The 25,524-nt window shown below is 38.6% G+C and overlaps 1 protein-coding gene across 1 annotated transcript; it reads left to right on the top strand.

Moving 5' to 3' along the window:
• MARF1 (meiosis regulator and mRNA stability factor 1) lies at nt 1-24,128 on the top strand. Its single transcript, XM_014895193.2, has 27 exons — nt 1-18; nt 1,161-1,368; nt 2,866-3,534; nt 4,517-4,691; nt 6,050-6,276; nt 7,066-7,183; nt 7,884-8,056; nt 8,864-9,298; nt 9,808-9,977; nt 10,081-10,242; nt 10,468-10,657; nt 11,370-11,548; nt 12,447-12,527; nt 12,884-13,120; nt 13,849-13,968; nt 14,299-14,474; nt 14,713-14,933; nt 15,600-15,742; nt 16,973-17,106; nt 17,618-17,820; nt 18,283-18,510; nt 19,273-19,503; nt 19,608-19,820; nt 20,554-20,614; nt 20,708-20,848; nt 21,373-21,543; nt 21,680-24,128. Exons 2-27 carry the CDS (start codon nt 1,222-1,224, stop codon nt 21,910-21,912), a joined length of 5,238 nt encoding a protein of 1,745 aa, XP_014750679.1. The 5' UTR covers nt 1-18; nt 1,161-1,221; the 3' UTR covers nt 21,913-24,128.
• Nucleotides 24,129-25,524: the final 1,396 nt, after the last annotated feature.

Consider the following 25,524-nt stretch of genomic DNA (forward strand, 5'->3'; position numbering starts at 1 on the left):
GCGGCGGGGCCGGCGCAGGTGAGGCGGCCGGGGGGGCACGGCCGGGCCCCTGGCAGCACGGCACTGCTGCGGTAGCCAAGGACCGGCCCCGCACGGCACGGGCTGTCCTGCGGCCGGAGCCGCGGCGGCCTCGGCCCGGGGCGGCCGGAGCCTTGCGGCGCTCTGGGGCCGGTGGGGCGGCGTGGGGAGGGTCGGGCTGGAAGCGCTCCGGGAGCCTCGGGACGCAAAGGGGAAAGGCGCGGGTGTGTGTGGTTAATGTAACGCTTACTCTTCTCAGTTACCGTTTTAATTCTGAATTAACCGCTGCTATCAGACACATTCAAAAGTAACGTTCTCTAGAGTTGTAAAACTTGATGAACTTGATGTTGTATGCAGTATAATTTCTGGAAAGCTAGGATTCGCATGAATAAATACTTCTGCTTTAAAAAACAAGTAAAACTTCTTTTGAGGTTGGAAACAATGCAGCGGTAAATGTAGTGGTATGTAATGGTTCTATCATTATTGTGTTTAACGTTAAATGCAAAAGAAACGGAAGGAGTGTAGTCTAATGAATGCAGCACATAGTTGGAGAATAAGAAGGCTTCGTTGCTAACCATAGTTTTTCTGGTACTGAACCTTAGGTTGCTTTGTGGTTCTTTAAAGTTAAATTGATGTACAGTGTGGCAGTTTGAGGATTAGCAGAAGTATTTGCAAATTATTTTCATAATTTGAAGCCCTGTTTAAATGCTGAATACTGTGTTGTGTGTTGGTTTTCTTAGCCAATGGCAAAACAGTGAATATGCAGCTCAATTATTTCAGCTGAGTTCAGTTGCACCTGTTGTGTATTTACAGCTGAGCTGTGTTGCCTCCTGGATTTGCTTTCTAGGAGAGTGTGCTGAAAGTTTGAGGGTACTTTTTCATGTCAGCAGCTGTGTGACTCCAGCTAGTACCACGAACTTCAAGGTGTTTCTCCTCAGACTGGTTCTTCTGTGCTATGGGTCATGAGGAACATTCTTTTATTAAAAACAGTAGTTAAGGCCTTGGCCATAGGCATAATTAAATTTAACATAATTAATGCAGGTTCACTGACAGAGCAGTAGTGGAATTCTTAAGACCATCCTGATTTTTCGGTCTTGCTTTAAAAGTTATTTAAAGTGTGATTTTTGGTTTCTTCCTCTTAGCAGGTGGGAAGAATGAAAGGAAGGGGGGATGAAAGGATGTTGAACCTTTTTGTTTGGCTGTATGATGGAAGGAAACAGGACGGAGAACCTCTGCAATAGATCACTGGGATGGCTTCAGAGACAAGAGAATGATGCTAAGCCATGGCTCTGGAAACTTTCCAATTGCTTTTCTGCTGCTGAGAAGGCTTTGCCTTGTGGTGCGAAAACGGTAATTTCTGCTTTTCCTAAGAGAATGGTTGGGCTCCCGGTGCAGAGGGGATGGGGGCCTGACTCCAGTGGTGGTACTGACTGAAAGGGGGTGGGGAGGGGAAGAAGAGGAGGCAGCAGCTACCACGGTAAGTACAAAACCTGCCTGGGGATTTAGAGCCTTCAGTTGTGTTCACAGCCCTCTAACCACCGTTGGTGAGAACGGGCAAGCTGCTTTGCTTGTCAGGTTCTACTCTGCAGCTGTTTGGGATAATGCAGCTGGCTGCCTTAAAGGTGTGTAAGGAGCTTCTGGGCACCCCTGCCAAGGTATTGCTGAAGAGTCGAGTAGGGAGGTTGTGCTTCCAATATATCTGTTTAGTTTGGAGGCAAATTGAATTCTCTGAATTATTATTATGTAGTAGCTACAGCAGTTGTGGATAGTGTTCTTCACAATGTCTTACTTTTTCCTTGTTTCCATTTCTTTAAATGTTCCTTTTCTTAGCATACATAATTTTGTACATTTAAGATGCACAGGGTAAGGATTAGAAGGAGTAGTATTTGAGCAAGTGAGCTCCAGCCATTCAGTAACACTCATTCAGACACATTTAATCTGACTAACTAAAGACATAAGAGAAACACATGAGCATGTTGCTGTTTTCATGTGTTGGAGGTTAGGAAGGGAACTGCCATATAATCTGGAATTCAGTATATGAATCAGTTCCAGACAGATTTTTGGCAGTTTATCTTCATGAGATGTAGCATCAAGTGAAGAGGAATGAGTCATTAATTATTCATTTTTGTGTAGTAGGAAATGCATTAAATTCAATTTGGAAAATACAAGTTGTTCAGGAGTTTTGTAGCAGTGTTCTGTGCAGATTACCTCTACTGACCTTGACTATTCTGTGCTCCTTTTAACCTTGCTTGCATTTCACGGCTGGCATTATAAGAAACTTTCTCCTTCTGTCTGTTCCTTTGCCTGTAATCTTGATATTTTAAATCAGAGCAGACAAAAATCACTTCGTTGTGAAATTTTAGCCTTCTTTGCCCCTTGCTAGATGTAATTTCAAATTTAAGTCATACTCTTTTAATACATTACTTTCAGAATTTTATTACAACTTAAAAATTTATTTAAACTAAAATATGTTTACTTATATATCTGCAAATTATGAAGCTTTGTCGCATCCATTTGTGTCTGTTCTTACAGGAAACAGGGATCTCTCAGCCTTAGCCTAACAGTTTTCTGCTTTTCTGATTCTGTCTTACGGACTCATTGCTATTTGATTATAGCTCTTTGGGTTTGTTGCTTCCAAAATCCACTGATACCAGTATACCCGAGGCTGGCACATGTAACTGACACAGTTCTCTTAGTATTTTATGTGTTCAGTCAGTAAGGCAATAGTAGTCATAAAGATAGCACTTTAAATGTAAAATCGTAACAGTCTAAAAATATGTGCTTCTTAACCTATAAAATTATTGGTTTAGTCTTGTACCTGACTGTAACTGAGGTTTCATTTTCCAGAAAGATTACATGGAGAACAAGAAAGCTGCTGTAGGATTGAAGGATGCTTCATCTCCTCATGCTGGCTCTAAATTGTTTCCAGCAGTGCCGCTTCCCGATGTTCATCCTCTTCAGCAACAGCAATTACAGCTTTCCCCTGGCCCCAAAGTAAGCTGCTGTGCTCATGGCTCTGACTCTTCTTGTACTCCACAAATGCATTGTGGTGGTGGTGGAGGTGGGAACCTGATTCACCCTGGCACAATATTAGACTCAAAAAGCACTGGGACGATAACTTGTCAAGTAGGGTCAGGATTTGCTTATCAGTCTGCATCTTCACTGAAGAACCCTCCAGCTAGAAGCAATTTGGCAGGAATTTCCAGTGAGTTCTCTGGTATGTGCGTAGAAAACAGTGTATCTTCCTGTCAGCATCTGGCCTGTTGTGGAAAACTCCATTTCCAGCCCTGTCATGGTAACATGCACAAGCTGCATCAGTTCCCAGCCCTGCCGAGCTGCCCATCCTCTGGCTATTTCCCCTGTCCCGAGTTCACGAGTGGGGCTGCGGGGCACTTGGACGAGCACATTGCACAGCCGGAGCTGCCGCCACGCGTGTGCGCCAACCCTCTGCACCTAAACGTGGTGCCCCCCGTGTGTCTGAAGGGCTCTCACTACTGCACTGACTGCTTGAGCAAGGTTTGTACACCCCACCTTTCCCCTTCCTTACTGTGGTGTGTGGTTCGTGTCGAAATTGTGTAACTCGAGCAAAGCACCAGCTCCCGTGGGTGCGGCTTGCATCCCCCTGGTTGGTGATGCACAGTCTAAATGTGCAGACAGCCTTTATGGAGCTGAGCTCTTTTCTGAGGTAACATCAGTGCAATGGGAAGACAAAAGAGCTGTCACAATGGTGAGCCTACAGGGGATCTGTAATGTACTCGAGTGGAGTTCTAACTTCTTTCAAATCTCCAATTAAACTGTTCCATGGTAGGGACTCTGAGAAAAGGCTAACAGCAGTTAGGATGTACCCTTGAGCAGCTGATCAGTAAAGAGCCATTTGTAAGTCAGGCAATATGTCTTATGCTACAAGGATATTCTAGTCTTGGTTTGGTTTGATAGGTCTTAGTTCACTCTACCCAAATTTTTAAGTTATACTTTAGTACCAATTTAGTGGCATTCAGGACTTGTTAGAACTGTGCTTGAATATTACTAGGAATTTCTAGTGAAATCATGTATTCAACCTTGCAAGATCTGTTACTTAAACTTCTAAGTTTAAGTTTCTAATATAAAAGTGAAATGTCACTTTAATGAACTAAATGGTGAATCCAATATATTTGGAAATTACCACACCTCCTACTAGTCATGTGCAGGTTCTGTGTACTAGGTCTCTGATTTGGTTTTTGTTGGTTTTTTTTAAAGGAAACATATTAGTAATACTTAAAGGTGGCATGTCTTGATATGTTGAGTTTAGTAGAATCTTCCCTTGCATCTAAAGCTGAATATGCTGGGATAGAAGGACAGAAGCTTCTTTCATGCCATTACACTGTTGTTAGTTAGCTTTGTAAAGCACATCTAAACTGGCATTTGTTGCAGAAGGGAAGCCAAGTGTTTCTAGCATGGAATAGCATGTGTTAATATTGTATATTAAATGAACATGTATTCTAAAAAATTGTCCCAACAGCCAACCAGAAACAGCCTAGTTGATGCTGCTAAAATCTGGCCAAATATTCCTCCTCCAAGTGCACAGACTGCACCTGTTCCTATCCCAATCTGTAATGGCTGTGGAACCAAAGGAACAGGAAATGAGAAGAGTTTGATACTGGCAAGCAGCCTTGGCAAATCACCCCAGAAATATGGTAAACCACATTTGTTTCAAACTTCCATTTAGTTGATGTTCTCCTTTTAGATACTATTGCACAGCAAGAGTTCTCTTAAATGGCACTATTATCTGGAAACTTCTCTAAAGTCATACAAGACTAAACAGTAAAAAAAATACCTTGTCTCTGTTCTGAAAATTCATTAGTTGGTTTTACATGTTTTGACTACTTAGCTATCTTACTATATTGTTTACATAGAGTTTTGATTTTACTATTATTGCTTTTATTGTTTGAAGAGCTAGAAAAAAATTCTGCAGACTTGGAAGCTTTTTTGTTCTGGTGACATATAAAGAGATCTTCAGCCATGCTTCAAAAGCATTTTCATAGTCTAGTGTCTGTTGTCACTCTATATGCAGTAAAGGTGTAACATTTATAATTAGGTAGAGCTTTCTCAAGCGTTCTTAAGAGGAACATACTGTGTTAAATAGTTACATGGTCTTTCTACAGTGTTAATGTTTCAACTACGAAATCGTATTGAGTATAAAAGTTATAAACTTTAAAATCGCAGAATATTAAGAAATTGATAGTTTTACTGTTACTTTAAAACTACATCCATTTTAAGGTTTTTAAGGTGAGACACCCCAATGAAGTGTCTTTTACCAAATGCAATTCCAGTAAATATTTTGGGTAACAACCAACATACACACAAACAAATATGATTATCAGGTATGCCTTATTTTAAATTCTCAGGTAACATTAATTTGTAGCTTGTTTTTGAACTGTGAGGATTCTGTGTCATTCCTCATGTTTCTTTTCAAGTTGTTTTGTGGGGATGCAATGATTGTATAATATTAGTTCAAATTTAAATAGATTTTCAGAGTGCTAACACACTGGCTTAGCTTGCAATAGCAAAAACTCTATAGCTCACTTCCCTGAGCTGTAGGATACTTTGTGTTAGTTCTATATTGCCTTGATTTTCTGTAATCACCATCATGGTACTGGTCATTTTATCCAGTTTTGTTTAGATTTCTTACCTAATCCACAATGTAAATTTGAACACCTTCGATGTTTTGCTTCTATTACTGATACAGCACCAAGTGTTACACAACTTAAGACAGTCTCTTTTGGCATTTGGTAATTCTTTTTAAATACATTGCTTTTTTGTTTGAGAACTTAAAAGTGAAGTCAAAGTTGTCTTGCATCTTTATCCTAATCTGGCAGTGACTTAAGTTTTTGTTTAAGACTGGGTTGTTGGTTTCCTTAAGAAAGTAAAACTGAATTTCTATTCCTGGGCATGTTGTTTATAAGGCTTCCCATGTGCAAAGATCATACTGCGCCAAATTTAACATTTTTGGTATTTGGAGATAAAAATGAGCTGTGTTCTTACACCTGCACAGGGTCCCCAGAAGTTGCAATAACAGGCCAAGTTCTGGAAAACTTGCCCCCCATTGGAGTGTTCTGGGATATTGAGAACTGCTCAGTTCCCACTGGCCGTTCAGCTATAGCAGTTGTGCAGAGGATTCGCGAGAAGTTTTTTAAAGGACACAGAGAGGCAGAATTCATCTGTGTGTGTGACATCAGTAAAGAAAATAAAGAAGTTATTCAGGAGCTAAACAACTGCCAGGTATCACACCAGCTTGGTGTTCTTGCTTGAGAATTTGTGTATTTTGAGCCAAAATTTATTCATATTCATTAAAGCTTTATTTTTTTCTGTGGGTTTAGTGCATCTTTAGTTTATCAGTGGTGTCTCTAATGCTGATTTCTTCTATTTTTGCTGCTGTGATAGTTTTTAAAAATGAATCTGCATTCTGTTGTCTATAGGTAACTGGTTTAGATTAGTGTTCACAAGAGTGTGTTTATCTCATCCAGTAAAATGTAGTTGTGGAGTTTGTCATCCTTCAAATCTGTGACCGAATGATTAACCTAAAAGAACTATGTTTCTGTGAAATTAACTGTTTTACTTTGTTAGTGAATACTGTGCTGATTGGTAAGGACACCTGTAGATTAGTGGTATTGTTTGGAGCACCTTTAACACTACATTTTCCATTTATACCTTCTGTTTCTTGATTTTTTTTAATAACTTTTTGTGCTAGTTTCTATGTTAGAAATTTTCACCCTCTAAATTGTAGATATGATAACAGGTTGACAATTTTTTTGGAATGTTTTTGAGGTGTATGAATTGTGATCCTTAACACAACAGCAGTCACCCTTAACTCATTGCTGAACAACTAGGGTTGAAGTTTAATGTTCACAGAACAGTTCTTGATCCCTGTGTGTTCTATTCTGTGCATGTGTGTATTAATTTACCTAAAATAAGTGTATGTGAGAGCTTGTATTTTTTTTTTTTAATTCCATTGAAATAAGTGCAGTTCACATTGAAGCTTTTCTTCAAAGTGTATCTATATTTCTACAGGTGACTGTTGCACACATCAATGCTACAGCCAAGAATGCTGCTGATGACAAACTCAGGCAGAGTCTGAGGAGATTTGCTGATACACACACTGCACCTGCCACCGTGGTTCTTGTGTCAAGTAAGTCTTTGTGGTACTCAGCTACAGTGCTGGCTTCAGTTCCTCTCTTACTTAGTATTTTTACATATGGCACTATTTTGATTACCAAAGGTGGTGTTTAGAACCAGCTTTAACTGAATTATTGAAGAAGTCTTAATGTCAGTGGCAGCCAAGGAAAGCAGGGACAGTAAGATGAGAACTTGGCTCTGTTAGGTCACTGTTATGACTTGATGCTTTTTTGAGTGTCAGTAGGTATGTGTGTGACTGTCTAAAGTTAGCTTCAGCAGGAAGCTCATAAATTAAAACTCATGGAGTTGTATTTATGGTCTGAGCAAAATGTGTGTTTTTAATTCTCATAGCAGCATATTATATATTATACAGTTAAAGCTGCAATGCACTCAACTATTGAATTGATATGTGTTGGCTTTGGTTTTCTCCCTAAAGCTGAACAAAAGCTTGCTATGGAAATACCCAGTACCAGTCCAGTGCCCTGCTGATGAATTGTTACAAGCTACTGTTAAAAGGAAGCCCTTGTCTTGAGACTGAATGTGAACTGCTGATTTAAATAATGTCTTAGAAGCCTTGTAGCTGTTGCTGCTTTTTCATTGGAAATTTCCAATGAGAAATAGAACTGGATGAGTGAGATTTGTGGGTTTTTTCCTTCAATCATATTTTTTAGATTTTAAGTGTTTCCTTGCCTATTTCACTTTTTCCCCTCCAGCGGATGTGAACTTTGCTTTGGAGCTGAGTGACCTAAGACATCGACATGGTTTCAGAATCATTTTGGTACATAAAAACCAAGCTTCAGAAGCACTCTTACATCATGCCCATGAACTTATTTGTTTTGAAGAATTTATTTCAGACTTGCCACCAAGGTTACCACTGAAAATGCCGGTAAAGATTTTAATTCTTGATGCAACAGACATTTCCAAATGTCAAATAGCAGCTTTGTTGTAATTTAGGAGGAGAGCATGCTGAAACTGTGTGTGTCAATTATGATGGGGAATGTTGTCTGCTGTCTATTTGGCCACTGTCTATACTTCATTTACTACCATGGGAATGTTTGCTTTCTGCTTTCAGGCAGGAAGAATGAAATACTAAATGAAAAAGTAGTTAACTAAAAAGTGAAATAGTAAAGGCACATTCTTACCAATAAATATTTGACCAGATAGTGTATGTTACATGCTTTTCTTTCCTTTGCAGGAAGTTTGGGTAAGAACTTAGTTGTGCATTAAGACATCTTAGTGATGCATTCTTAAGTTTTGAGTGATTGTGCCTTTACTTGGGTTTTTGCCTTCCTTGGTGATTCCCTCTGGCTATGTTGTATTGTCTTTGTACAGCACTCATGACTTCTTTCTTGAAATAACTTCCTGACCTATGCTTTCACATGCATGTATTGAATATATAGGTTATTGAATAGTTAATGGTGCTTTCTCATCTGGAGAATTGATCAGGTATTGATCCATTGATCAAGGACTCTGTAGTCTATTCCAACTCTAATTTATATTTGAGATGGAAGTTTGAGGCTCTACCTTAGTATGAGAGTTTTTCAAACAAATTGAGTGCTGCAAAAGGAATGACTTGATGGGATGGGGATGGTGGGAGGAGGGCATGGTCACCAGAACTGGTGTTAGAGCTGCTGGTTTTGAACCAGAGGGTGTTCTGGCATAATCAAATTAAAATCTTCCTCTCTTTTAACAGGCTTGTCATACACTGCTATATGTCTATAATCTGCCAGCAAACAGAGACAGCAAAAGTGTCAGCAATCGCCTGAGGCGTCTGTCAGACAACTGCGGAGGGAAGGTGCTGAGCATTTCTGGAAGCAGTGCCATTCTTCGCTTCCTAAACCAGGAGAGTGCCGAGCGGGCTCGCAAGCGAATGGAAAATGAGGATGTTTTTGGTAACAGGATTGTAGTGTCTTTCACTCCCAAAAACAAAGAAATCAATGAAACAAAAAGCTCCAGCTTTGTGGGAACTGACAAGGTCAAATCTCCCAAAAAAATTAGCAAGAACACGAAGCTGTGCCTCCTCAACAAAGACTCGAATGATCAGTCTGCTGGTACCAAAGGCCCTGCTGGGAGAGGATTCCAGATTCATGGATCTGTTATCAAACCCACAAATGTCAAAAGTTTACAGGTATTGTTCTACCTTGTTCTGTCTTCTAGCTTTTCTTTGTGTTCTGAGCATTGTTTCTGTTACTGCTTTAATTTGTCAGTCCTAATAAATGAATAACTGTAATTTGTTGTGACATTCCTGAATGAGAGCTGTGTTCATCTGCTTGGGAAGCAGACAATGAATGTGAGGGTGGTTCTTGTTCCCCCTCCCTGTCACGTTTTAGATCAGTTTGGAAACACTGCTGGTACTTGCTCTCAAATTCTAGCCACTTTTGCTCTGATGATAACATCTAGAGTGATCCATTTTGTTTGTTTTAAGGAGAAGTAGGCTTAGACCTACAGTATACCAAAACATTTAAACTAATTACCAGTCTGTCTTCTGCCACAGAAAATCAGAAATTCCTTGTTATGAAATACCAATGAAAACACTACTAAGAAAAAAATGGTCAGTCATCTAGCCCTCCATCAGAAAGGAGGCCTCTGGCAGGATGTCTGGTTCCTTTATGCTCACCTTTTATCTGTTTCATACAGGAGCTGTGCCGCCTGGAATCAAAGAACATCAGTAGAAATACTGAAAACCAGCAAGAACGTTTAAGAGAACAAATACCCTCTCCTCAGAGTAACTCTAATGCAGCAATTTCTGTGTCTGTGGCAACCAAAAAAATGGGAGCAGGAGAATCGTCCTCCAAAAATAGTCAGAAGTATGTTTAAAAATAAAAAAAGATGCTGATGTTAGTTACATTTTTTTATGTAAATTCTGCAACATAATCTTTTTTTCTTTTTCTTATATATATTTGTAAATAGAAAAGAGACCTCTGCTTCCAGGAGCATTACCAATTCCCCTGTAGATAAAAAAGATAAAGATGAAACTGTATTTCAGGTCAGCTATCCCTCTGCTTTCAGTAAGTTGACGGCCTCAAGACAGCTCAGTCCTTTACTCATGTCTCAGAGTTGCTGGTCATCTCGGTAAGTGTCTGTGTGTCTTGGGAGGGGAAGTGAGACTTCACCTGTATGTACATTGATTATTCACAGCTGATGTTCTTATGCTGGAATCTGTTTTGCCTGAACACATGTACTGAGAAAATCCCTTTTAAGTGCTGTATTTATGCACTTGACCTGTGTCTTATTATCTGACTTTGAGATGCATATATTAGAATTGTGCTTCAGCTCAAATGTTTTGATTTTACCTAGGAGTATGTCTCCCAACCTTTCAAATAGATCATCTCCACTCACATTCAATGTTGTGAATCATACCAGTGGTACAGACTGCCCTGATCCCTTTGCAAATGGTGCAGACATTCAGATCAGCAATGTAGATTACAGATTATCAAGAAAAGAGTTGCAGCAAAATTTACAAGACATCTTCTCAAAACATGGCAAGGTAAAGGCTCAAATTCTTTTATTAAATCTGTTTTTACAATAGTTCCTGTTTATGTATTTAGGGGCATGTTTGTGGTTTAGGCTCAGGTGAGCAGAGAGAGAAGGGTATTGGAGCAGGACTTTGGAACTTTATTAAAAGGATGGGTTGTGGGGTTGTTCTTTTTTTTCTTTAAAAAGACCAGATAACCACTTGTATTAGGTTAATTTGTGTGTGGTCTTCATAGATCTGGTATTCTGAAGTTTGATATATAAAATTTTTACTAAGTGGTTCATTAGTATGTAGGGATCAGAGTTAGGCTTTAACAGGATAACCTTTTTAAGCTGTGAAACTGAGTTTCTAATGTCAGCTTAACGATCAGAGTAAAAACTGTTTTGAGTCAGGAGTGATCAGAAGCAAGGAAAGTGTGAATTGGTAAAAAGCAATTATGGAAGGTGAGGTCAGATGTCCTATTTCTGTCTGATCTGTGGATGGCATTTTTCTGCCATACTCTTGACATGAGAAGATGATGCTTGTGTTAATAAGATACCATGGGCTTGCCTTAGTCCATGATCATTGTCCTTGGCTCTTGTTTGCATTGCCCTGATGGCTGTGTTTCATCACTCCCTTCCCTTTGGTTATATTTGGCTCTTGGCCAAAGCAAGACTGCTCTAGTGGTGACTTGCCTTGGGTTAATGTTTTGGTGTAAATGTATGAGGTGTTTTCTTCCTCTCAGGTAAAAAGTGTGGAGCTCAGTCCCCATACAGACTACCAGCTGAAGGCTATGGTTCAGATGGAAAATCTGCAAGAAGCTATCAGTGCTGTCAACAGTCTGCACAGATACAAAATTGGCAGTAAGAGGATCCAGGTCTCATTAGCAACAGGAGCTGCTAGTAAATCACTCTCTCTACTTAGGTAATAAGCACTTTGGCATCTTCTTAATTGTCCTAGCATGTATTAGTAGCTGAGAGAGGATTTAAAATACTGCTTTAAAGGAATAATATGGAAGTAGAGTAAAATCTATGACCTGATGAATGTATTAAATGCAACTAGGCTGATTTTTAGTTTAGCATTTCTACCCTGCTTATATTCCAAGTTCTGTCTGAAGACTTAGATCTCTGTTTAAGAGGGTTTAATAGCTGCTCCACTATTCTTGCATAATACTCATACCTTTAACTTAATTTGTGCTACTGAGTTGAGATTACACTGGGCATCTTTATTTCTTCTTTCTGCCAAGAAAGTGTGTATGAATTTAGTTTTTGAGAGCAACACCAGCAGCATTTCATTTGCTACATGGAACATGATACAACTTAAGAGTGCTGATACTAGTGAGAATACACGTCTGGGGGTTCTTTCTTACTGAAAGAAAGCATTAGGAAAAAAGCTGTCATGATTTATTCATGGAATGAAACTAGTGCTTGGACTGTAGAGTATTCTACAATTGTGTGCTACTTGCCATTGTACCATTTACAGCTTTATTTCATTCTTACCTGTTCAAAGTTTGTAATGTAATGACCAGGCTGGTAACTTCTAATGCTGCAGCTTTGTTGCATTTTATAGATGCTTGGATTTTAGCACCACCTATGAAAGATGCAACTCCTTCAGAGATGTGGTCTGAATTAGCAAAAATGTTACTACTTGCACTCCCTGATCTAAAATGACAACTTCTGTAGTGCTGGAATGGAAGGGAACGCACTTTATTCTGTTTTATTTATAGTTCATAAACTGCATCTGTAAACATGTCACTAATTTAGGCTGGAGTCTAATAACAGCAGATTAATTTTGTGCTAATGCTGCAAAACTTCTCTTACAGCTCAGAAGCTATGTCCATTCTGCAGGATGCACCTGCTTGTTGCTTGCCTGTGTTCAAATTCACAGAAATCTATGAAAAAAAGTAAGTTCCTGGTGATTTCCTCTCCAGTGCTTCTAAAAAAAATCTGATGGTATATAGTTGTTTGCAGTGACTTAGAGTAGCAGAGTAGAGAATTATGCATTTTTGTTCTTAGGTGCTGTAGCATATTTTGTACCCAGAGGCAATGATGGCAAAACTGGCCTTTTTTTTTTTTTTTAGAGGGTTTTGCTTTCAGTATTTTATTCAATTCTTCTGCATTGGTTGAATAGGTTAGTTACCTTAACATATTGCATTGAATAGTTCCTAGCATATTTTAGTTTATTGAACAAAAAAGGCAGGTTACAGGGTTACAGCATTGTCTTTGAAATAAAGGCACTTTGTCATCTCCTCCGTTTTAGGTTTGGCCGAAAGCTGATTGTGTCAGACTTGTACAAGCTCACAGACACCGTGGCCATCCGTGACCAGGGCACTGGGAGGCTCGTGTGCCTCCTGCCCAGCAGCCAAGCCAGGCAGAGCCCCTTGGGATCCTCACAGTCACACGATGGCTCCTCAGCAAACTGTAGCCCAATAATATTTGAAGAGTTGGAATATCACGAGCCTGTTTGTAAGCAGCATTGCCTGAATAAAGACTTTATGTAAGCTGTGTATAAAATACTATAAATCTTACAAATATTTGAGCAGCATTTATAGTGAAGCAGTATGTTAAAGTCGAGGTGTGTGTTCTCATCATGTGCACTTCTCATATGCTTACAAGTATAAGGCAGAAAACAGTGAGATGTGCCAGTGGATTTTCTAGGCACTTCTCATGGGTTGCTGTGTCCAGGTAAGGTGATTGTGTTCTGGCACAGCTGCCAGGATTGAACACCTCTTTAATGGAAGCTGGAAGGTTCCCTGCATTCCTCTGATTATGTAGGAAGGTTTTACATATTAGAGACTTCTGTTACCTGAATTTCATTTTGTGATTGTAGCTGATCATTCTTCTTTGTCCTCCAGGTATATTTAGTAAGTGATTCATAGTGAGTTGCAGGTTTCTTGAAGCCATGTATGAAGTTTTTTGTTTAATTCAACAGCTACCAGGTTATGCTAGTAGAACAGCTATTAGGTGTTCATTGTTAACTGCCTGGTATGTGCTGCTAAAATTTAATTTGAAAGTTTTAATAGGTATTAAAAATATGGCCTTCTAAATGTTACTTCTGCAGATTTGCTGTAGCTGTATTACTGCTAGGGGAAAGTTATGAAAGTTGCTTGTACTGTACTACAAGTGCTATTGTCACACCAGTATATTGTGTGCATATGGTAGAATGTTTACTATCTAGGTGAGCACAGATACTGTGTTAAAACTCTGAACTTCTTATTTTTGCAGTGAACATGAGTTTGATCCAGATTCTTATCGAATTCCTTTTGTGGTTTTGTCTCTGAAGACATTTGCTCCCCAAGTTCACAGTCTTCTACAGACACATGAGGGTACTGTGCCTTTACTAAGGTAAAGTATTTTAATTTCTATTTTTAGTAAGGTCTGATAGGTTGAAGACTTAAAACTTTTTAGGAATTACCCATTGTGTATAAACTCAGTTCTTACACTAAATGATGTCCTTTATAGTAAATGAATACACTATGAAGTGATCACTTTAAAATTCTTGTTCACCAAAAACAGTACACCTATATATGCACACTTTATGCATTTTATGAAGATTTCTGTAATGTGTCATAACCTATTGAAGTCTTATTCATGAAGTGCCTCAAAATAATATTTTTAGGACAATTATTACAGTGATATTTTAGTGTATAATGGAAGCTTTTTTTTCCTCCCTAGTTTTCCAGATTGTTACATGTCAGAGTTCAATGATCTTGAAATGGTGCCAGAAGGCCAAGGTGGTGTTCCCTTAGAGCATCTGATTACCTGTGTTCCTGGAGTTAACATTGCCACTGCCCAAAACGGCATTAAAGTTATCAAATGGATTCATAACAAACCACCACCTCCTACTGCAGGTAAATACTTCTGCTTAAAACCTTTTGTCTTAATTTTTTAGCCTAAAAATGAGTTAAGCTATTAAGTTCTACTAATAAAATAAGCATGTATAATTGTTAAGCTTTTTATTAGGAGAAACTTTCAGCTTGAATGTTCATATTTTTCTCCTATGCTGTAGCTTCAATCCATAATTAAAGTGCAGTGTTTAGTAGAAGAATACTTGTGAAAGGTACAGTAATATGATTTTTTTGTTTGTAGATCCTTGGCTTCTGCGTTCCAAGAGCCCTGTAGGTAATCCCCAGCTCATCCAGTTCAGTCGAGAGGTGATAGATCTGCTCAAGAGCCAACCATCCTGTGTCATCCCTGTCAGCAAATTTATCCCAACCTACCACCACCACTTTGCAAAGCAATGCAGAGTGTCTGATTATGGCTATTCCAAATTAATGGAGCTGCTGGAAGCAGTGCCTCACGTACTGCAGGTGAGTGATGTGGTACTGGCCACTCTCACCTGGGGGATTGGAGCTGCAGCCGTCTCAATTCCTGGTTGCTGCTGTAGAATAGATGGTGGCTAATTGCCTAGTGCCCTTTGAAAGGGCTGGTTGACTGAACCTTGGTGGGTGTGGTTTTTATTGAGATGCTGTTTCTGTGCCCACCCTTTCAAAACAACTACTGGGGAAGCCTCAGGAAGTTTGAAGCTGCTTTTAACCTGTGGCTGGTACTTGGGGAAAAAGCTTTTAATTGTGCTGTGTGCAGCATAAGAACACTGCCAATGCTGAGTGCTCATGAGTTGGGCTGAGATGTGTAGCCTGGGGCTTGAAGGGATTTCTGTGAGAAATAAGTCATGTGACCTTACTACAAAACCCCTGTGATCACGTTTGCTTACAACTTTGAACACCAGTCAGTTGTGGGATTTTTAAATAACCAATACAAATGTGTAGAAGTTGCAGTAGCACTCATGGATGAAGTATTGAATTTCTCCAGGGCATAGTTCTTAGTGCAGAAAGTGGGTGGCCTCATGAGGCTGCCATTCCAGATGCTGTCTCTATTACTTTATTTTTTTCCAGCCTACCTATACTAATATTGGCTTTTAAGTTCCTTTTACTGAGGGTGCTGGATATGAGTGACCAAATCCAGTTTTTTTCCAGATTCTTGGCATGGGTTCCAAACGCTTGTTAACACTGACACACAGAGCTCAAGTGAAGCGCTTCACTCAAGATTTACTGAAGCTGCTCAAATCCCAGGCCAGTAAGCAAGTTATTGTGAGGGAATTCTTGCAAGCTTATCACTGGTAAGTTACCCTGATGAAACAAGAACAGCTGTGCAGGGCCTGTGTATTAATGATTTTAATACCTAGTACAGGAGGAGACAGCACCTTAAAATCTCAGTACAGAACTGTGGCAACTACATTGCCTTTTCATTGCAATGTGGAAGTTCCAACTTCCAGTGAAAACAAAAACTAAAAGCTCTCTGCCATATTTTACTGCTTCTTTTAATACTTTAGGTTCATTTAACTTAATTGGGGTTGGAAATGGGCTATTGTATTTCATTAGTTCTCTTAGAAACTGTGACTGCAAGGTTGGGTTTAAACAAGCAGTTCATGGCATGTTAACGTGAACAGTAAAGGGAAAATTTTGTGTTAGGCTTTCTTCAGAAGGAAATAGAAAATGAATAGATTAACTGTCAGGAGCTACTTTTACTACTTTAACTACATCTAACAGTGGCAAAAATGAGGAGTAATACCTATCTGTAACATTCTGTGCTAGCATTGTAAAAAGTACGGTTTTATTTGGTTTTTTTAAGAACCAAGATTGATGCTTTTTTAATAGGAAGATGGAAAGTAATAGTTACATGCTTTAAACAAACCATGGCATCTTAGAGCTACCTGTGAATCTACCTTTGTGTGTGTGCAGTCATGTGCTAACAGCTCCTTCTTGGGAGTACACTTTGCTATTTCCAGTCTTGGCAAAAATATATCATTGGTTGTTTATAAATCTACTTAATGTAGAGTCAGCACTGGCTGTTTGTTGAATAAGAGTGTTTGTGAAGTGTTCTTGCTCCTGAGAGGTTTTGGTTGGAGAAGTGGGAAGAATAAAATGCATTTTCATATATTACACAGTATTGGGAGGCTTAATATAGTATTTTCCAGGAGATGGTTTTTGCCTTCTCTTGAGACCTGCTCTTGTTTAAGAGTGTATGGCTGTAACTGTTAAGCCAATACAGACCATTGGATGTGTAGCCAGCTGGAGCTGTATGCACAGGGTAATTACACTTTTCCTAAAGCACTTAAAACCACTGTTCTTTGTTACACTGTTCACATGACAGTAAGTCTTATTTCTCTGGCTAGAATGGATTTCTAGTTCCCTTTGTTTCCCAGGATAGTGTTATTGCCAGTGTGGAAATTGTCCTTATGTTTTTTAGGATTTGGGGCTTACTTTCTCAGCTCTCCAAAAAACTTATTTTTTTGCCTACACAGCATGCTTTAATACTTGTATTATACACAATTTTTTAAAACTTTCAGGTGTTTCTCTAAGGATTGGGATGTTACTGAGTATGGAGTGTGTGAACTGGCTGATATTATATCAGAAATTCCAGATACAACCATCTGTTTGTCACAACAAGACAATGAAATGGTGATTTGTATTCCTAAAAGAGGTATGTCCATGAAACTTTCTTGTGCTGTTTCTAAATAGATTATTCTTTGACTATTCTAAAGCTTTAGTAAATGTGTAGGAGTGACTTGGATTTTTTTTACAATTCTGTTTCTACCATTATAACTAAGTTGCTAAGTTCTAGCAAATCAAGAATGTCGTTCTCTGAACACTTGTAATAGAACAGACAAGAAGACAGGTGACAAAAGCCATAAAATAATGTTACTACTTCTGCATGTAGTGATGCTTTCTGTGGAATGTTTAGGTAGTGAATTGTTTCCATACAGGAAAAAAATGCCAACATATTTGGTTATTTAAAAACCTTCTAAAGGCCTGGTAACTATTTTGGACTTCTGAACATGTAAGCCTGGTAAAGGTCTCAGTGGTAGAAGAAAAGTGACTTGGCATAATACGTGATCATGCTGAAAACCAACCATTGTGTTTGCTTGTTGTATTCTGTCACATTTCATAAGCATTCTCTGATGTAGCTCTTCCTTTGTTACTTTACATTTCAGAACGTACCCAGGAGGAAATTGAGAGAACCAAGCAGTTTTCCAAGGAGGTGGTGGATCTGCTGCGGCACCAGCCCCACTTTCGAATGCCCTTCAATAAATTTATTCCTTGTTACCACCACCACTTTGGGCGCCAGTGCAAACTCGCTTACTATGGGTTTACAAAACTACTTGAACTCTTTGAAGCCATACCAGATGTCTTACTTGTAAGTTTTCCAAAATCATAAGCTGGACTAAAGCATTTTTCTGGAATGTATACAACTGTTTCAGCAGGGGTTATATTTCTCATAAACTTTACTATGAGTTGTAAACTCTGTACCTGTAATGTTTAGACAGCTGTATTTAAAAAAAATATTAATGCTATTTGGGTAAAATGGTCTGTGATTTTGAGCACATTCAGGAGGCTATTTGTTAACAAACAGAAACAAAGTTAAGTGTCTCAAAATTGAAGGTAAGTTTTATTATAGTTGTGTTCAACTTGCTTAAAGGTTAACTATTTCACTGCTTGTTTTGTTGTATTTCAGAAGTTAGGTGGTTTTGCTTGCTGTTCAAACAGCTTTTGAGGTGGCTGAGATGCCTGCCTGCAGGCTCTGAGTTTGAGCTTCAGCTTACACTGTTCATCCAGACTGCATCAATCCCCTCAGCCAAGTGTCACTTGTGTTCTGTAGGTACTGGAGTGTGGGGAGGAGAAGATTCTCGCCCTGACAGAGGTGGAGCAGGTGAAGGCAGTGGCTGCCCAGTTGGTGAAGCTGCTGCGGGCTCAGAAGGACAATTCCCTGCTGCTGGCGGATCTGCTGCCCGAGTACAGCAAAACCTTCGGCTACGCCCTGCGCCTGCACGACTTCGACGTCAGCTCCGTGCCAGCCCTCATGCAGAAACTCTGCCATGTTGTGAAGGTAACCCTTTGGCCCTGGCAGTCATCCCTCTGGGGTGTGTGGAGGGTTGTGTTAAGGAGTTTTGTCTCACAGGATGTGGCTCTACGTGTAATGAAATGTTTCTGGAGTTCAGCGTTAAGTCAGGAAGGGGAAATTCCAAAAGGGTTTTAAATATAGTTTCTATGTTCCTGTTATGTTCTCTATGTTCTCTTGTAATCTTATAGTATTCTCTGGAAATATTCATGTTTATTTAGTAAATAAGTAAAAAGCAGAAGATTCTATTCTAGTACTTATTTTAATAGTACAAATTGTTTTTCCTCCCATCTGTAGAAAAGTTTTCTGATAACTGTGGTAGTTTTTAGTCTTCTAATGCTTTCAATTCCTTTTTTTCTTTTAGCTGTGGTTTGAGACTTTGACCTTGAATGTAAATATATTGGTGGTCTTCTATGCCAGTGGAAAAGAGGTTGCAATTACATGGATGTGGGCACATTGGTTTAGTTGTTTCAGTTGTGGTGACTTAGCATCTGGTGTTAGGCTGGAGTTCAGATAGGACCAACTGGCTTGTAACAAAGAATAGATCCTACCTGCCAGTGGAAAGAAGCTACTGCACAGCTGTACAGATTTTGTGTATTTAAATATTTCCATGTAATAGGGTGCTTGATTTTGTGAGATTTTGGCTAGGGGAATATCAGATACAGCTATGCTTAAATGAACCCCAGATATCCATCTTTTTTTAATTCAGTCTCTTGTGTCCTTAACCTCTTTCCCAATAAATTTTTGTAGGTGGTTGACACAGAATCTGGCAAGCAAATTCAGCTGATAAATAGAAAATCTCTGCGGACTCTGACTGCCCAGTTGCTGGTCTTGCTGATGTCCTGGGATGGAACATCCTTGCTCTCAGTTGAGCAGCTTAAGCAGCATTATGAAACAGTCCACAGTACTTCACTTAATCCATGTGAATATGGATTTATGACCTTAACTGAACTCCTGAAGAGTCTGCCTTACTTGGTTGAGGTGTGTGAGCTCTTGCCTTTGTAATGTGTTTGAAAAGCCATTGTCTAGAGGCTATGGAAGTGTGGGCTCAACTTAATTCTTTCTCTTTTATCTTTTTCTGCTAGGTTTTTACCAATGGTGCAGCAGAAGAATATGTCAAGCTTACAAATCTGTATGTTTTTGCAAAGAATGTGAGGTCCTTACTTCACACCTACCATTATCAGCAAATTTTTCTTCACGAGTTCCCAGTAGCATACAGCAAATACACAGGAGAAGTGCTGCAGCCTAAAGCATATGGATGCAATAATTTAGAAGAGCTCTTGGGAGCAATTCCACAGGTGTGAAGAACTCAGTTTTGCACAATTACATTCAGATTTCTGCATGTATTAAAAGTAGTTACACAACCACAGTCTCTCTTAGTTGGGGTGAAGTACTGGAATATTTGCCTTCATCAGGGAAGCTTATGCCAGTCGTGTTTTTATACACTTGTGAGAAATCTGGAAAAGAAAAAGAGAATAAACCAGCACACATGCTTTGGGGAAATTTTGCTTAAGAACTATTCCTAGTAGGGCTGTAAACATCCCTGGCATCTCTAAGTGAGAGAATTGATTTTCTGTCTGTGTGGATGAATGGTTGTACAGTACTGAACCCTCATTTTGATCAGAGTGCATTATTGGTTTTGGGAGTGAAGAATTCTGGGACCTTGTCACAAGTGCCATGTTCTTGTCATCCACATATCCTAAGCACTCTGGGATAATTTGGGACTTAGTTTGTGGCTATCATTTTTCCTTTAAGTAAGCCAGTCTTTCTGAAGAGTGACAAAAAGGAATTTTTCAGCTCCATGTTTAAACATTTTGTTTCATTTACATTTATTTTGAATATTTTCTGGCACTATAGTTTGCCTTTGATATAAATTACTTTGAGCCTTTACTTGGATAGTGTAGTGCAAATTAGCAATGTGATTTAGCTTACTGTTAGAAATCATGTCAGTGCAAAGCTGGATGAAAGGCAGTGAGCAAATGCTTTGAGTTTAGCATGTGGTGATGTTCAATTCTGCTTCCTTCTTAATAGGTGGTCTGGATTAAAGGACATGGCCATAAGAGAATTGTAGTCCTGAAGAATGATATGAAAAGTAAGCCATTTCAATTCTGAGCAGTATCTTAGTTTTCTTTTATTTTAAGAGGCAGCTTGAGTAAACTAACCAAATTACCTTGCCTTTTTGTAGCTCGTTTTAGCTCACCTAGTTTCCCCCCTGCTGATCATGTAGATGATCATGGAAATCAACTGACTGACAATAATGGGCATATTATGGAGACTCAAGGATCCACTTCATCAATGGAGCTAAATCTAGGAAAGCCTAGCAATGGTAATGCAAAATTGCTTTATATAAGAAATTTATTGTCTTAGGGAAAATAAGCAGAGTAATTGAAGCACCATGGAGAAAGGTGAGTTGGTAAATCTTAACTTGTGTAAATATGCATTTTGGCTTGAAAGCTTGTTGAACTTCTGAGTTTGTGTAGGCTTGTCCTGAGCTGTTAGTCTGTAAATGTGTGTATGTATATAGAGGGGGAGAGAGCTGCTGGGTGCTGCTTCCCAGGGATTTGGTGGATATTTAAGTCTATAGACATGAAGCTAATGAGAAAGGAGGGTCAACAGCAGCTTCTGCTAGCAGTGTCTCCTGTGTTCTCATGAGAATTTACTTGCTCTTGATGCAGCAAATGAAGCGGAGATTAATTTGCATTAATTAAATTAGTTTGATGTTAGTATTTCAAATAGAGCATAGTTCTCAGATCCTCAGACTTGCATCTGGAGACTTTACATTTACCTGTGACAGTAGTGACACCTTCACAGCTTACAGATGCTCTGAAAGATGTTCCTTTATTTTTGTAGTTTCTAATCAAACAGAGCAAGAACTCCTTTGCCTCACAAACACATCTCCCGTTGATCTCCTGTGTGAGCCGGTACCTTCCTGCCTGCCATCCCCCCAGCTGAGACCTGATCCCGTGGTTCTTGAGTCTGCAGACCTCATTCAGTTTGAGGAACGTCCTGCACCCCTCCCAGGTGAGAGTTTGCCTCCTTTTGTTGCTTCAAATAAGGCTGAGTTTTTTTAAGTGTTTTATTGCCTAACAGCAGAGAAATATTCTTTTTTTTTACCAAAACAGAGCATCAGTAAATTGAGTTCTCTTATTTATTTTAGAGATAATGATTTTAACAGAAGAAGAAAAACAGAGAGTTGTTACCACAGCTCAAGAAAAGCTGATCTCTGGTTCTGTGGTGTCTGACACCACAGAGAATGCTTCAGTGCCTCCCTGTCAGTCCTCTGAAACCCCAGTAAACAAAGAAGCAACGGACAGCCCAGCCAAAAAGCAACACAAAAACAAGGTCAAATTGGCAGCCAACTTCTCACTTGCACCTGTAACCAAGCTTTAACTCTTTCTTTTTAGTGTGAAAGACAAATACCTATGGACTGTGCACAAAGTAAAGCTGTTTGTTAACCCATGTGTATTTTAATGGAAAATCTAGAGGAATTAATTTGTATTTAATGTATTCTGTGAAGATTTTGTTCCTTTTACACTGAACACAGCTGTTAGCAGAGCAGATTTTTTTCTATTATTTTGAAAAAAAATCTGGCATTTGTTAAATTATTCTTAAATTTTACAGTTTTTCATAAATGTGTTCAGTAAAAGCAAAATATTAATTCAACAAACATGGAACAGATTTTATTTTCTTTAAGCCTTGTTGGTGATGTAATCATACATGTAGCATATTGTATTCTATAGGCTGTTGCTTACTGGTATTGTTTCAGACAGTATTAATGAAATGCATGATTTGTCTTTCAAAAGCCTGTTGAGAAGTTTTAACTCGCTGACCTGGGGATGCCAAGAGTGAGGGGAGCAGATTGTCCTCTGGAGAGGAAACTTGTTCTCTGACTTTTCAGATGGCTTGTAACTGCATTGGAAATCTTTGTCTAAAGATATCTGTAGAATATTGTGGGTCTTGTGTAAAACTTGTTTTAAATGTTTTTTTGCTGTAGCTTTCAGTTCCATTTAGGAGCTTTTCTAGGACACTGATGCTTTAAGCTTCCCTCATCTTTAGTTTGTCTGGCATGGGTTTGGTTAAGGAAAAGACTGTCTTGATGTCATGAGTATAAGATACAGACACACACATTTTCATTGTGTCTAGAAATGAAGTTAGGAAGATTCTGAAATATGCATCTAATGCATAAATTACAGATAATGGAGCAGGTCTTATTAAAATGGTTGGTGATGGAAGGTATTGATGCTATTTCCACCTGTAAGGAAAGTTCTAGCTACATGTGGAAATGCTAAGGTTGTTCTGCTTAACCTTGTTTTCTATTTTTAAGCATGTTCAGTAAATGGGAAGCTCTTTCTTTGATGTGCTGTCTTTTAGCTGTGTCTGTTTTTATTCGAAGACTTACTCCTAGTGTTTGGCAGCTTTTTGAATTTGTGGTATCTTGTGCTGGCTTTTGCAAGGGCCAGCTTTGGGAGAGATGCTAAGTCAGTGGATGACCTTAACTCTAGTGAGCAGAACTGTCCAGTGTGTGAGACTTTCTACCCATTCTGGGTAACCATGGCATTTACAATGGGTTGTATTTGCCAGGCAGCAAATAAATGCTTGTAGTATTGAAAGAACCTATACTAGAAGTTTTCCACTGGCCTACTGAGTAATTTTTAAGATGGATTCTATTGTAATATGCAAGGGATGGAACACAGGCTCTAATTTTTCAGCCAGCAACAGGAAATGCCACTGAACAATGGCTATGGACAGAATTTTACTAGTCAGATTTTGTTATAAAATCTTTTATATTTAGGCAAGTATTACCAGTAGTGAGTTTATAGCCATTGTGAGTGCAAAGAAACACTGGGAAGTTTTTCTGAGCATTATGGCACAGTATTTTGACTCCACAGTAAACCTCTACAGACATATTGCTATAGAAGAAATTTAGGACTAAGTTTTCTTAGAATGTTTTTAGTGAGTTAAATGCAAGAAAATCTGCTTTCACCTTAATTTTGACAAGGTTGACAGTGATCAATCTAGATCTTTGTTTCAGAAGAGCATGCATTGGAGAAGAGACCAGCCTGAAATAATATTTTCATGAGATGCAGCTACAAGTCATTTGGAGTACTAAAGAAAACCAGGTTTTTGCTTCAGAGGAAAATGTGGTGTTTATCCAAGTAATGTGTTGGTTATACCACATATGGAGGTCAGCATATCTTATCTGGATTCATGTGTGATTCTGCTGAAATTGCTGTTTGAAAGTAATAGAATAATACTTTTGAGAAGTTGTGTTCATAGTGTAACAAAATAGCTAATTGAATTGCAATATATTTTTTTATCCAAAGGGTTAAATGAATGATGTGACTTACAGATTTAAAAGCATTGCAACCATGAAATTCTTTAATTTAGCAGATAAATGTACTACTTCAGATTCATGTCTGTTTAAAAGAAAAAATGTCACTGAAGCCCTCAATTTATGCACTATTTTTTTTCCTTGGAATGAGAGAGAGAAGAAAGACTTCTTTTCTTAGCTGTCTACTTTGTTTGGACACTTTCTTTTGTGGCTCAAGTGCTGTTTTGTGTGTTGGGACCAAACAGTTGTCAATAAAATTTTCAAGCAAGCATAACTCCTGTCCTTGTCTCAAGACCTGTGGGGGGGAAAAAAACAAACCAAACCAACCTGTGCTAGAATACTTAACTTCCTGTGTCATGTTAAATTTAATTGAGATGGAGAGCTGGGGTTTAGTGAAGACTAAAAAAACACCATAAATTCTGGATATTGAGGCTTTTCCCAACTTTTGCAATTGAGATGTTTGCAGATGCAGTCAGTGTCTCATACTGCTCTTCATGCAAAGCCATGTGTAGGGTTTATTTTGAAAAGAAGCTGTGCTATTTATCAGCCTAAAGAGAAAAAAATGGAGAAAGGAGTGTCAGTTCAGCAGGTGGATGTCAGATGTTCATTCTCAGTGTTTCCCTTTGAGAGTTAAAACTGTTGCAAATAAGGGTCACATGAACATTAATAAAGTTAATGAGTTGCTTTTGAGTTATAATAGCTTTTTCCAGCTTGAAGATGGTAATTATTCCAGAACTGCAAATTTGGCAAATTTCTTTCACTGGAGTGTTTTGAAATTCAATCTTAACAGGATAAAAAAATGCAACTAAACTGGGTTTTGTCATCTCACAGTTTCATGGACAAAAGTAAAAACCTGGATGAGCTGCTCCTGACTCTTTTTTGGGGGGAAGTTTGTTTGGGGTTTTTATTTTTGTTTTTGTTTTGTGACATATTCTCATTCAACAGAACTGCTAAGTGGAGTCTGGAGTAAATGTCAAGGCTGCTGCAGATAAGCAGTCACTTGACCTTACAGAGTACTTGTTCAGTAACCAATTTTAAGGTAATTACCAAAAAAACTTAGTGGGAAACTCTTAATAAACAATGTAATAAATATGTAGTATTGAAAATAATGAATATTCCTCTTTGAAAGGACGAACAGGTGCTTTATGAAAGCTTCCTAGAGCAGCACCACAAACCCTATAATCACCACTCTGTAATTTCATTTTTCAGTAGTTGTGAATGTTTTTAAGTAAATGAATGAGTAAAATCCATCATAGCACCTGGTATGTGATTACCTTCAAAAGATGAGTTTGATTTTAAATGCTGCTTTGGTTTTGTGCTGCAAACATTCCCACTTCTTTCATTCTCATCTTATGTTAAGCCATCTGTTTTAAATTAGTAAAAAAGTTGTGATGGAAATAGCTTTCATTTTTTTTTCTGAAATTAATATGGCTTGTTTTGCTTGCCATAATGTAACAGGACAGACTAGTTGCAGAGTGAGCTATGGTTTAACTCCTATTAATAGCATTTTTCTAGCAAGCATTGCTTTAAATAATGTATTCCTTCCTGTATGACTATTCTTTAGTATTGCTTAGGTAGATAAAGACAGAAAAAATTCTAATTCAAGTGATTATTAAAATGGCTTGTAGTGCTATATGTATGCTACAGAAAGCAGATTGATCTAAATAGAG

This window comes from Sturnus vulgaris, chromosome 16 (genome assembly GCF_052056855.1).
Source record: "Sturnus vulgaris isolate bStuVul1 chromosome 16, bStuVul1.hap1, whole genome shotgun sequence".
In the NCBI taxonomy this organism is placed as follows: domain Eukaryota; kingdom Metazoa; phylum Chordata; class Aves; order Passeriformes; family Sturnidae; genus Sturnus; species Sturnus vulgaris.